The following is a 12,686-nucleotide window of genomic DNA, read 5'->3' as shown; positions in this document are numbered from 1 at the left end:
GCCCAATAACTCTTGTATCAAATCCTCTTGTAATAAAGGCTAACATACCATTTACTTTCTTAATTGGTGCTGTACCTGCATGTTCACTTTCAGTGATTCGTGTACAAGGACACCCAGGTCCCTCTAAATACCAACATTTCCCAATCTCATCATTTAAAAAATACTCTGCTTTTCTATTTTTCCTTCCAAAGTGGATAACTTCACATTTCTCCACATTATATTCCATTTGCCATGTCCTTGCCCACTCACTTAGCCTGTCTATATCCCCTTGAAATCTCTTTGTATCCTCCTCACAACTTACATTCCCACCTAGCTTTGTATCATCAGCAAACTTGGATATATTACATTTGGTCCCCTCATCCAAATCATTGATATAGATTGTGAATTGCTGAGGCCCAAGCACTGATCCTTGCGGTACCACTAGTTACAGTCTGCCAACACAAAAATTACCCGTTTATTCCTACTGTTTTCTGTCCCATTAACCAATTCTCAATCCATGCTGGTATATTATCCCCAATCCCATGAGCCATTATTTTGTTTCATAACCTCTTGTTTGCCACATAAAATGCCTTCCTAAAATCTAAATAGACCACATCCATTGGTTCCCCCTTATCTATTCCATTAGTTACAACCTCAAAAAACTCTTAACAGATTTGTCAAATGTGATTTCCCTTTCATAAATCCGTGTTGACTCTGCCCAATCCTATTATTATTTTCTAAGTGCCCTGTTACCACATCCTTCATAATAAATTCAGCATTTTCCCTACTTCTGATGTCAGGCTAACTGGTCTGTTGTTCCCCATTTTCTCTCTTCCTCCTTTCTTATATAGTGGGGTTACACTTGCTACCTTCTAAACCGCGGGAACTTGAAAGGCAAAAGTTAAAAAATACTGCAAAAACATCTGTCCCAGATGCCCACTAGGCAAGAAATTTTCGGGCCAAAAATCAGGGTCTCAAAGACTCGTTACTGCCCGTATGCGGCGGAATCGCGTGGTCGCTGCTATGTGGTCAACTGGCCGCCCCGACCCAAATTCAGGTCAGGGATTTTTCGGCCTTTTGCCACTTCCGCCCCGCTGCTGCCGACTGCCGCAAGTGCATTATAAAAGCCCGGACCGCCGCTATCCTTCTCCTCCATTTTATTCCGACCCAAATTCAGCAAAAATAATCGATGCCCTGTCGCGTAGTGCCCCTGACAGCTTTTTCTGTCAGTGCATCTTGTCGGCTCTCTCTCGGCCCTGGCATTGCGGTGGAAGTTAAATGAGAGGGCCGAATGCCACGGTCGTCATATAATTTATTTTGCCGGCCAACTTCCATGTCAGCTGGACTCTTGTACCTCCGGGTTCGGCCGGGCCGCCAACTGGAAGCCTGGCAACCCCTCTTGGGTGGCAGGCCACTGGCCCGGCCGAAACCCTCCTTGGTGGCCCAATGGCCGAAATTAAAAATGCCCAATTCTGTCCCTTTTAACAGAGGGGAAAGAGCGTGGTGACGTACACGTGCTGTGACGTCAGCACAGCGGCGGAGTCCCAATCCCACCGCAACTTCCGCCCCTCAGCCTCGCTTACTATCGCACTTCCGCCCCCTTTATGACCAGCTTTTGGTCCAACGTAAAATGGATCGGATGGCAGCCTCCACGCTCCCAGCAGTAAAAACAGGTAAAAAAAAAAATCATAGGCGCGCCAATTTTCTGGCGTGCCTGAATTTCGGCCCCTTTGTGTCTTGGACCTCTTAAGAAATGTCGAAATCTATTGTAAATTGCATTTTTGTGTCGTTTAGATTTTTGTTCTTAAATGTATTGCTACAACTTAAGTTACAACAAGATGATGTTCCACTATACGTCAAGCTTAACTACCTCTTTTCAAGTCTCGAGGCCAAAATTCAGAGCCATTTGGGTGTCAGGTTTTTGGGGCTGTGCCAACTTCTTTGAAGCCTCTTCCTGTTTGTATATATGTTCTCGCATTTGAATAAATTTAACTCTGGTAAATGATGTACTTAACATTATTATTCAAGTGAACTCCAATGGCCTCACTCACACACCGAATAATTCCAAAATTGCTGTGTTAGTTAAAGCAAATCATTCCCAACACAGATTGTAAGTGCCAACAATCCCTATTGGAAGAGAAATGTTGTGCTTCTGCCAGTTTTTTAAGTTGGTATGTATGAATTTGTGGTGCGATTGTTACATGAGTGTGCTCAATTGCCTCTTAGCTTCATGGTTTTTAAAGCTAATCTCCCGGCCTCCCTCGGTCTGTACAGAGTGTGTATGGACCCGGAAGGCATCGCAAAAGCTGGCATTGCGCACCGAAAACCGGCTTTTCCGATCTGTCGTTTCTGGCTTGACACATCCTCCGCATCTCGAGGAGAAGGACATTCCCACGGCAGAGATTGGGCTATTTGCCCATCTCTTGCCCTGCGAATGTCCTTAAAACTCTTGCGCCTGGTAAAAGCAGGTGCACAGCCTACTTTTACCAGCTTAAAATTTTAAAACATACAAAAACATATAAAAATTTTAAAACACATTTTAATGTTAAAAATCCTGCCCACTAAGGTAAGTTTATTTTAAACCATAATTAAAACTTTTTTTAAATCAGCAAATTTTTTTTTTTCGAAAACACTTATCAACTTTAATTTCTATAATGTATTTATGTGAGGTGTTTTTAAAAAAAAATGTTATGTCGTGTTTTGGGGGTGTTTCTCATTCATAGTAATAGGAGTTTCAGACTTACGAAACTCCGATTACTATGAATGAGAAAATACTTTACCGTGATTGGGTGTCCAGGTCCACGTGACTCCTATGGACCTCCCAACGTGAACACGTTCTGTTGCGCAGGGAGAATTGGCCTCAGAACCGGGATTGCCGGTGGGCGCAGCAAGAAAAGGTAGGTGCAGATCTTTTTAGCCATTTTCTGGCGAGCGCTTGAGGGAAGCACAGGACCGGGATTTCAGGGCCATTGTGTCACGTTTCACAGATGTTTGGCGAGTCTCTAGTTTAAGTTAATAATAGTCTCGCTGATTTAATTTTTCTCTAATCTGTAATTTATGGAGTCTTTTACTGTGCTTGGAAATGGAGTTATGGGGAAATTTTTACTTCCTGACGCGCTGGGAGCGGGGAATTCAGTAGCGCGCAGGAATCCCAGAAGTCTGGGTTCCCTGCACACTGTGGAGCTTTAACTCCACAACATGCGATTCTTGGGCTTGACAGATTCCCCACCCAGAAGTCAGCCTGATTGACAGGCTTGACTTCCAGTCAGGTGTTGAGCACTCCTACCTGTAGGTCCGATCCCCGACTCTGAGGGGGGGTCCATCTCTGACCCGAGGCAGTCCAATCTCCAACCCTGGGGGGGGGGGGGGGGGGTGATCCAATCCCTGACCTCAAGTGGGATCCAATCCCAGGATTGGTGGGGTTTGTATATGGGGGGGGGGGGTCTGATGGTGGGGGACTGGGAGTAATCACTCCTGCTCTTCCAGGCCCACAAGGAGTGCTGTGAAGGCACTTACCTTCTCCCCGAGGCTGTCTTCACCTCACTGCAGCAGCCGGGTTTCCCAAGGCCCAGGATTCCCAGCAGGCCACAGTAAAGCCTGCAAAGCAGGTTAATTTTGAGATGTCCAGCCTCATTAACATTTTTAAATGCCAACCCACCTCCTGGGAGCGGGTTGGCTGCCCGCCTGTTGTCTCGATTCCATAAAACCCAGAAGTCAGTGGGTTGGAGCCGGCTTCCCGACATGTTGGAAATTTTTTGCCCATTTGACCCCTGCCATCTGCACCCACTTTCACCCGCTCACCCATGTTAAAATTCCCCCCTCTCCCCAGATTTCTAGATTTTTGTTTTTTATTCTAAGTTTAAACAAAGTGTGTAAAATTCAGCAATAGTTACAATACCACCCCTGAAAATTATATAGTGTTTTAACATCTGAGTATTTCAATTAGGCTGAGGATAAAGTGGGGTCAGCACATTTCTGAGGCAATAACCTCACTGAAATTAATTCCTGGAATTCCTCAACTCAAACCTACATTCTTTTACAGAATGGGAAAGTATTTCTCATCTAATGCGTCATTAAAATATATAATAATGCTAAAAATGACAGTTTGCAAATTACTCACTGTGTTGGGAACTAGTCACTTCAACTAACATGGCAATTTTGGAATTATTTGGTGTGAGTGAGGCTTTTTGAGTTCACTTGAATAATAAGAACGTTAAATAGCTGCTCTGGAAGTAGCTACCCCAGTTAAATTTATACAAATGATGGGAAATCAATTTTATATCTTATGGGAACATGTATGCAAACAGGAAGAGGCATTATTGGATAGTTACATTTTATGTTGTACAGGTACTATGACCAACAAGTTTGTTGTATTTTTGTAAAGCTATATTGGAATACAGAACTGAATATTGCTTTGTATATTGGGTACATAACAAGAGATATAGCTTGAGACAATTAAAAAGGTCATATGTTTCATAGGTTTGACCTTGTTGCAGCCCAGAAACACATGTAAAAATTTCACTAAGTACCAACAGTAATGTTACAAATATCTATTGACCCAAAACACATTCCAAATTATAGTTAACTCTGCATTTAAACGATTATCTCGAGGAGGTTGCATTCCAGATCAGTCATGATCTTATTGAATGGTGGAGCAGGCTCTAGGGACCATATTGCCTACTCCTGCTCCTATTTCTTATGTTCTTATAATGGCGTAGCCTGGAAGAGTATTTTTCCCTATTGCTAGTTAAGTTACTCCATGTATACTGCAGGACAGTTTCACTAATATAAGGGAGAAAAATATGGACATGAAAACATTTTAATCAGTTGTTGATGTTTACACCAAAGGAAATCATACAAGATAATGATTAAAATGAACAAATCTCAGTTTTGTTTTACTTTATGACTTTTTTTGTACTCATCAGGATGAGTGATGTTGATGCTGAGGAATGGAACACTTTCCATTCTCGGCACACAGAATCAGAATGAAGGATTCCCAGGTCAGGTTAGTATAGATGGAGATTAAATCTTTCTCTATCCCAACAATGTGCCTCAGCTCCAATCTCTCTGGTGCAACACCTGTGTGATGTTTTTCTCTTTCTTACTCCAGCCATCCTGTAGTCTTTCTATGAGATTGTCAATTTAGCACAGAATTAGAGGTAATTTTGTGCTATTGGACCTTGCCCACAAGGAACTGCAGAGACCGTCCAAACTTATTACAGTAGAGCTGTAACATCCCATTAGTCTGAACTGGATTGAAGCCTGTGTGCCAGCAGTGAACCCACTTCATCACCCAGCTCTCAGTAAACATCTAGTCACTGGGCTGGAAACGGCAGAGGACTGCATGGTACAGTTACTGAGGGATCAAGCCATTTCAGTTAATTTTACATGACATTAAATACAAATGATTAACTTTCTTATTAGGATCCACCAGTTCTTACTCTCTGAATGTTGACTTAACGTTTCAAGTAAATGAGATTGAGGTTTCAAGTTTCATAAAAAAACCTTAATTAACTTTATTTGCTTTGTAAATTGGTTGTTCATAAAAATTGACACCGATAATATGAAGTACTGCCTTAATTAATCATATTGTTGCTGTAATTAGAATGACTGGGAACTGAGAGACTGTTTTCTTGCTTTCACTATTATGATTTAGGCCAGTTATTTATAATTGCAATTATACTACATAATGGATTGTGTTACAACTGGAATCGAAATGCTAATGCCCAGAATTACTATTTACTATCTGTTCTTTGTACTGTATTTAAGAACCATATAGTCAGTGTTCTGTGACTACAATTTCCAGACATGTAATCCCAGTAAAAGTGTAATTCAAAACTATAACATTTTGATTCAGGGGAGTATAAATTAGTCTTAGCAAAAAGGGCGACAGAGTATTGGCAGTCTGTTTTACACTTGGCTGATATTCTTTTCTAATGAGTTCAAGATGAATTATTTTCTAATGAGTTCAAGATGAATTTGTATCCCAGGTTTTCTAGAAACTATAACATATAAGGTACCTACATCTTATTGGAACCAAGAATATTGATTTTTCTTTAATTTTACAAAGCTACTTCTAATGGAAGGGGTTCTGTAGTTTACTGGGGCTGCAATGCTGTTGAATCAGGACAAATCCAACATGGCCAATTACCATCCAATCAGCCTACTTTCAATCATCAGCAAAGTGATGGAAGGAGTCATCAATGGTAATCAAGTGGCATTTACTCAACAATAGCTCAGTTTTGGTCCTGCCAAGGCCACTTGGCTCCAGACCTCATTGAAGTTCTTGCTATTGAGGGAGTGCAGCGAAGGTTCACCAGACTGATTCCAGGGATGGCTGGACTGACATATGAGGAGAGATTGGGTCAACTGGGCCATTATACACTGGAGTTTAGAAGGATGAGGGGATCTCATAGAAACGTATAAGATTCTGACTGGACTGGACAGGTTAGATGCGGGAAGAATGTTCCCGATGTTGGGAAAGTCCAGAACCAGGGGACACAGTCTTAGGATAAGGGGTAGGCCATTTCGGATGGAGATGAGGAGAAACTTCTTCACTCAGAGAGTTGTTAACCTGTGAAATTCCCTGCCGCAGAGAGTTGTTGATGACAGATCATTGGATATATTCAAGACGGAGTTAGATATGGCCCTTAGGGCTAAAGGGATCAAGGGGTATGGAGAGAAAGCAGGAAAGGGGTACTGAGGGAATGATCAGCCATCTTATTGAATGGTGGTGTAGGCTCAAAGGGCCGAATGGCCTATTCCTGCACCTATTTTCTATGTTTCTAAGCCTTGGTCGAAACAAACATGGACAAAAGAGCTGAATTCCAGAGGTGAAGTGAGAGTGAGTGCCCTTGACATCAATGTAGCATTCGACTGAGTGTGGTACCAAGGAGCCCTAGTAAAATTGAAGTCAGTGGGGATCAGGGGAAGAATCTCCACTGGTTGGAGTCATACCTAGCACAAAGGAAGACGGTTGTGGCTGTTGGAGGCAGTTCAGCTCAGCCCCAGGGCATCACAGCAGGAGTTCGTCAGGGCTGCATCTGAGGCCCAACTATGTTCAGCTGCTTCATCAGTGACCTTCCCTCCATCAGAAGGTCAGAAGTGGGACTGTTCGCAGATGATTACACAGTGTTCAGCTCCATTCACAATTCCTCAGATAATGAAGCAGTCCATGTTCGCATGCAGCAACACCTGCACAGCATCCAGGCTTGGGCTGATAAATAGAAAGTAACATTCGTGCCACACAAGGGTCAGACAATGACCATCTCCAACAAGAGAGAGTCCCAACGACCATCCCTTGACATTCAATGACATTACCATCACCGAATTCCCCATCAATGACATCCTGGGGGTCTATCATTGACCAGAAACTCAACTGGACCAGCCACATAAATGTCATAGCTACTAGAGCAGGCTGGGTATTCTAGGGCAAGCGGTGTACCTCCTGAGTCCCCAAAGCATCTCCACCACCTACAAGGCACAAGTCAGGAGTGTGATGGAATACTCTCCACTTGTCTGCAGCTGCAACAACACTCGAGAAGCTTGATACCATTCAGAACAAATCCATCTGCTTGATTGGCAGCCCATCCACCTCCTTAAACATTCACTGCCTCATCATGGCTCCAGTGCACTATCCACAGGGATGCACTGCAGCAACTTGCCAGGACTTCTTTGACAGCATCTCCCAAACCCACGACTTCCACCACCAAGAAAGACGAGGGCAACAGATGCATGTGAACACCCTAACTTCAAAGTTCCCATCCTATTCACACACCATCCCAACTTGGACATATATCGCTGTTTCTTCATCATTGCTGGATCAAAATTCTGTAATCTAACAGCATTGTGGAAATACCTTCACCACACAGACTGCAGTGGTTCGAGAAGGCCTACCACCACCTTCTCAAGGGCAACTAGGGATAAGCAATAAATGCTGCCCTTGCTAACAATGCCCATATCCAGAGAGGTTTTTTTTAATCCATCCAATTATGTAACACATTGATGACAGGATTGCATAACACAGGTAGCAATGAAAAGTGACATGCATGCAGTAATGATGGCATGCACCACCAGTGATGCGTCACTGCTGCATCCAGGTTCTCTGCACCTCATTTACATTTTATTGCTCCTGCTGATGTTGAGGATGCCAGTGGCAGCACTCTAATTTAACGGGCACATGTTCACAGTCTTAAAAATCACAAATTTAATAGAGGAATTTAACTGTCACCCAACATAATGAATATGGACATGGTGGAAGCATTTAATAAAAATAAATGGATATATTCTTGATTCAGTAGGACTAGAGAGATTATTGCAGCACTGAGACAGAGAAATGAAAGTGAACTAAACATTTTATTTCTGGAATAATAAACTTTTCATGTACTTGCCTGGAAAGGTGCTCAGTACTTGTTACTGAGGAATCAAGCCATTCCAGTTCATTTTGCATGATATTAAGTTGAACAAATGATAAAAGTAGACTAAACCACAAGGTCTGCTAAACAGCCTTTTGTCATTTCTGACACTCTTATTTTCCGTCAGCCTAGTTTCTTCCACTCATTGAAGCCACTTATCTGAAGTCTCATCTCACTTTTGTGTACTTGCTTTAGTAGCATATGTACTGAATCATTTTTCTTTTTGTTTGTTGAACCATTGTGGTTCATCAGCATCATCTGAACCCTTGATGTATTACTTGTAACACACTCTTACATGAGTTGTCCTCTATATATAGATCTGTATTACAGATCTGCAGGTCTTTGTGATAATGTTCTGCTGCAATATAGTAATAACTTCTCTCATGTAATGTTGTAGGTTGTTAAATGATGTACAGAAATGTGTAGCTGATTTAATTCTAATTGGCCTTAGCAGAACCAAAACTGAAATGAAAAAATGTACTCAAAAATATCCTTAAAAATTTCCAATCATTTCTTTTATATGTGCAGATATATATTGAATATTTTAGTCAGAGGCAGTAAGTTTATGTCACCATTACTTCTCTTGACCCCTCCATGGTCTCTAAATTGTCAGTCTGCTTGTCCGACATCCAGTACAGAAATGTTCTCCAATTAAATATTGAGAAGACCAAAGCCATTGCCGTAGGCCCCCACCACAAACTGTGTTTCCTAGCTACCGACTCCATTCCTCTCCCTAGCAACTGTCTAAGGCTGAAACAAACTGTTCGCAACCTAGGTATCATATTTGACACTGAAATGATCTTCCGGCCACATATCCGCGGCGTGACTAAAATCGCCTATTTCCACCTCCGTAACATTGCCTGTCTCTGCTTCAGCTCATCTGCTGCTGAAACCCTCATCCATGCCCTTGTAACCTCTAGACTTGATTACTCCATCTCACTCATGACTGGCCTCCTACCTTCTACCCTACATAAACCTTAGGTCATCCAAAAACTCGGCAGCCCGTGTCCCAACTCGCACCAAGTCCAGCTCTCCCATCACCCCTGTGCTCGCTCACCTACCTTGGCTTCCGGTTAAGCAATGGCCGGTTTCAAAATTCTCATCCTTGTTTGCAAAACCCTCTATGGCCTCGCCCCTCCCTATCTCTCTCATCTCCTTCAGCCTCACAGCTCCCGAGATATCTGCGCTTCTAAAATTCTGCCCTCTTGAGCATCCCTAATTGTAACTGCTCAACCACTGGTGGAGCCGTTCGGGCGGGCCCCGTGGCGGAGGAGCCGTTCGGGCGGGCCCCGTGGCCGAGGAGCCGTTCGGGCGGGCCCCGTGGGCGGAGGAGCCGTTCGGGCGGGCCCCGTGGGCGGAGGAGCCGTTCGGGCGGGCCCCGTGGCGGAGGAGCCGTTCGGGCGGGTCCCACCGCTGAGGAGGAGCCGTTCGGGCGGGCCCCGCCGATGAGTAGGTCCCGAGGTTAGGCGAGCAGCGGCGAGGCCCGAGGTCGGGCAGCTGCAGGTCCCCAACGTCGGCAGGGTCGACAGGTCTGGATTCCGGAACATTTTACGGATTCCAGACAACCCAGCCACAGATCGGTCTGGAGTCCGGATTCCAGAACTCCGGATTTTCGACGCTGCACCTGTATAAAAGCTATTTCTTTTTTGACAGGAAACACCTTGAGGACCACCTAGCAGATTTTGCTGGTGTTAAAAGTAGATGGAGTGTTGTCCGTGAGATTAGTGACTTGTGTTCTTTGGATGATGCAAAGACAGATTTGGATACACTAAATGATCTTGTATCTAATTGCTAACTGAATGAATATGAAGTAGTTTTACCAAAAGCTCATGAAGTTGTTGATCAGATGTTTGATTTGGTTGCTTGGAGAAAATCTCATGCAAATGAAACAGAATGCCCTAGAGCAAAAGAATCCTTTTATGAAAGTTCAGGTAAAATACTTACATGTTTAAAATCCTAAAGGGAATTTTCTTTGCAGCCTGGCTGCAGTTCCTTCAAAACATGTAGAATATTTGATCTACAGTGGGCAATTACTTTAAACACCAATGATGTAAAATTGTTTGAGGACAACACCAAAAAGTGAGTATAGATCTTGCATTGGATGTCTTCCAGAAATGCATCAACATCTGCCCTTTAAAGTTTTGGAATACTTTGAGCAAATAATTCCCTGAACGAACAACAGTTGCCTTGAGATTTCTTTCCAGTTCATTAAATCGTGTGTACGCAGAAATACAATACTGGGAAGGTTTAATTTCAAAGATATTCTGGTACACGTATCTTGTCAATTGGATGCATGTTATGGTAGTTTGTATAATCTGATTATACAGTCCATATGATTTTCATATAGTCTTTGTAACTGTTATGTGTTTTTTACTTGTAAGCTATGCTGATGAAAGTACCACAGGAGAAATAACTATTTAAATATTTGTCAAGTTTTGTTATACTATATTTTATGAAGTCCATTAGAACTGTGAAGTTTGTCTTTACTGATGTGTAAAGTCCCAAAAGTCACATGAAAAATGTATAGCTCACCCTTCTGTACCCCAGTATACTTCACCTTCAGAAGAGAAAAAAACAGGAAGAGGAGGAAAGAAAGGCACCTTTATATTGTTTGATTGTCAAAATCTGGGTTCAAATGTAATGTTTGTTGCCTAGCAGCATACCGGTGGGATTTCTTAGTTGTGCCAGACAGCTTTCCAACCACAAGCAGAATTTGCGATTTGCATCCCCAGTATATCTGCATCCTATCAAGCCTTTCACGCTGCATTCCACTAAACAATATCAGGATCCTATTTTCTTATAGTTATGATGCATAATCTGCAGTGAGTATTTTATATCAAACCTTACTTGTGAGATATACAGTGACTTATCACTGGCTTTCATGCATAAATCAATCCCATTTGGAATAGACTCTTGCATTCTAACTTTCTCGTCACCCTCTGCAGATAGAAAGCCAGTCGGGAAAAAAAAATCGCTTTACTTCTCAAACAGGAATAATTAAAATTGGTCAAGGATCAGCAGTTGAATTACTATTGGAGCAGTTGTTGCCCCTCTGCTTTATCACAGAGTGGTGGGATGCAAGTTCCCATAGGCTAAGTTTACAATCTTGGCAGTGCCATAGGTTCAAAGCTCACAGGAGAGACAAGAGCAGGAACTTATCTACCAGCAAAAAGGGAGAGAAATTGAAGGAAGAGCTTTTCTGGATGTGTCTCTTACATCGTTTTTTATAATTCGTTCCAAGATGTGGGCATCGCTGGCAAGGCCAGCATATTTATTGGCTATCTCTAATTGCCCTTGAGCAGGTGATGGTGAGCCACCTTCTTGAACCCTTTAACTGCTACAGTCCGTGTGGTGAAGGTACTACCATAGTGCTGTTAGGGAGAGTGTTCCAGGATCTTGACCCAGCGACAATGAAGAACCGTGATATATTTCCAAGACAGGATGGTGTGTGACTTGGAGGGGAACTTGGAGGTGGTGGTGTTCCCATGCACCTGCTGCTCTTGCCCTTCTAGGTGGTAGAGGCCTCGGATTTGAGAGGTGCTGATGAAGAAACCTTGGCGAGTTGCTGCAGTGCATCTTGTAGATGGTACACACTGCAGCCATGGTGAGCCGGTGGTGGAGGGAGTGAATGTTGAAGGTGGTGGATGGGGTGCCAAGCAAACGGGCTCTTTTGTCCTGGATGGTGTTATTGGAGCTGCACTCATCCAGGCAAGTACAGAGTATTCCATCACACTGCTGACTTGTGCTTTGTAGATGGTAAAAAGGCTTTGGGGAGTCATGAGGTGAGACACTCGCCATAGAATACCCAGCTTCTGACCTGCTGCTGTTGCCACAGTGTTCAAGTGGCTGATCCAGTTAAGTTTCTGGTCAATGGTGACCCTCAGGATGTTGGTGGGGGATTCGGTTATGGTAATGCCGTTGAATATCAAGGAGAGGTGGTTAGGCTCTCGCTTGTTGGATATGGTCATTGCCTGACACTTATGTAGTGCAAATGTAACCTGCCACTATTCAATCCAAGCCTAAATGTCATCCAGGACTTGCTGTGTACAAACATGAACTGCCTCATTTTCTGAGGAGTTGCGAGAGGAACTGTGCAATCATCAGCGAACATCTCCACTTCTGACCTTACGATAAAGGAAAGGTAATTGATGAAGCAACTGAAGATGGTTGGGTCTAGGACATTGCCCTGAGCAACCCTTGCAGCGATGCCCTGGGGCTGCGATGATTGACAACCACAACCATCTTCCTTTGTGCTAGGTATGACTCCAGCCAGTGGAGTTTTACCCCTGATTT

General features: G+C 43.3%; 1 protein-coding gene across 6 annotated transcripts in view; it reads left to right on the top strand.

The window, feature by feature from the left end:
- The window catches only part of ttll11 (tubulin tyrosine ligase-like family, member 11), a 247,625-nt gene that overhangs the window by 200,669 nt on the left and 34,270 nt on the right, over positions 1-12,686 (top strand). The window contains exon 1 of one of the 6 annotated variants that reach the window (XM_070862613.1): positions 4,910-4,984. The exons of the other annotated variants lie outside the window; for them this stretch is intronic. Within the exon in view, the coding sequence (XP_070718714.1) occupies positions 4,929-4,984 (56 nt within the window). The 5' untranslated portion in view covers positions 4,910-4,928. Of the gene's footprint in view, positions 1-4,909; positions 4,985-12,686 lie in introns of those variants that run through there. 6 annotated transcript variants of the gene reach the window in all.

This window comes from Pristiophorus japonicus, chromosome 20 (genome assembly GCF_044704955.1).
Source record: "Pristiophorus japonicus isolate sPriJap1 chromosome 20, sPriJap1.hap1, whole genome shotgun sequence".
Classification (NCBI taxonomy): domain Eukaryota; kingdom Metazoa; phylum Chordata; class Chondrichthyes; family Pristiophoridae; genus Pristiophorus; species Pristiophorus japonicus.
Note: the sequence above shows the minus strand (reverse complement) of the source record. Positions and strands in the feature narration are given on the sequence as shown.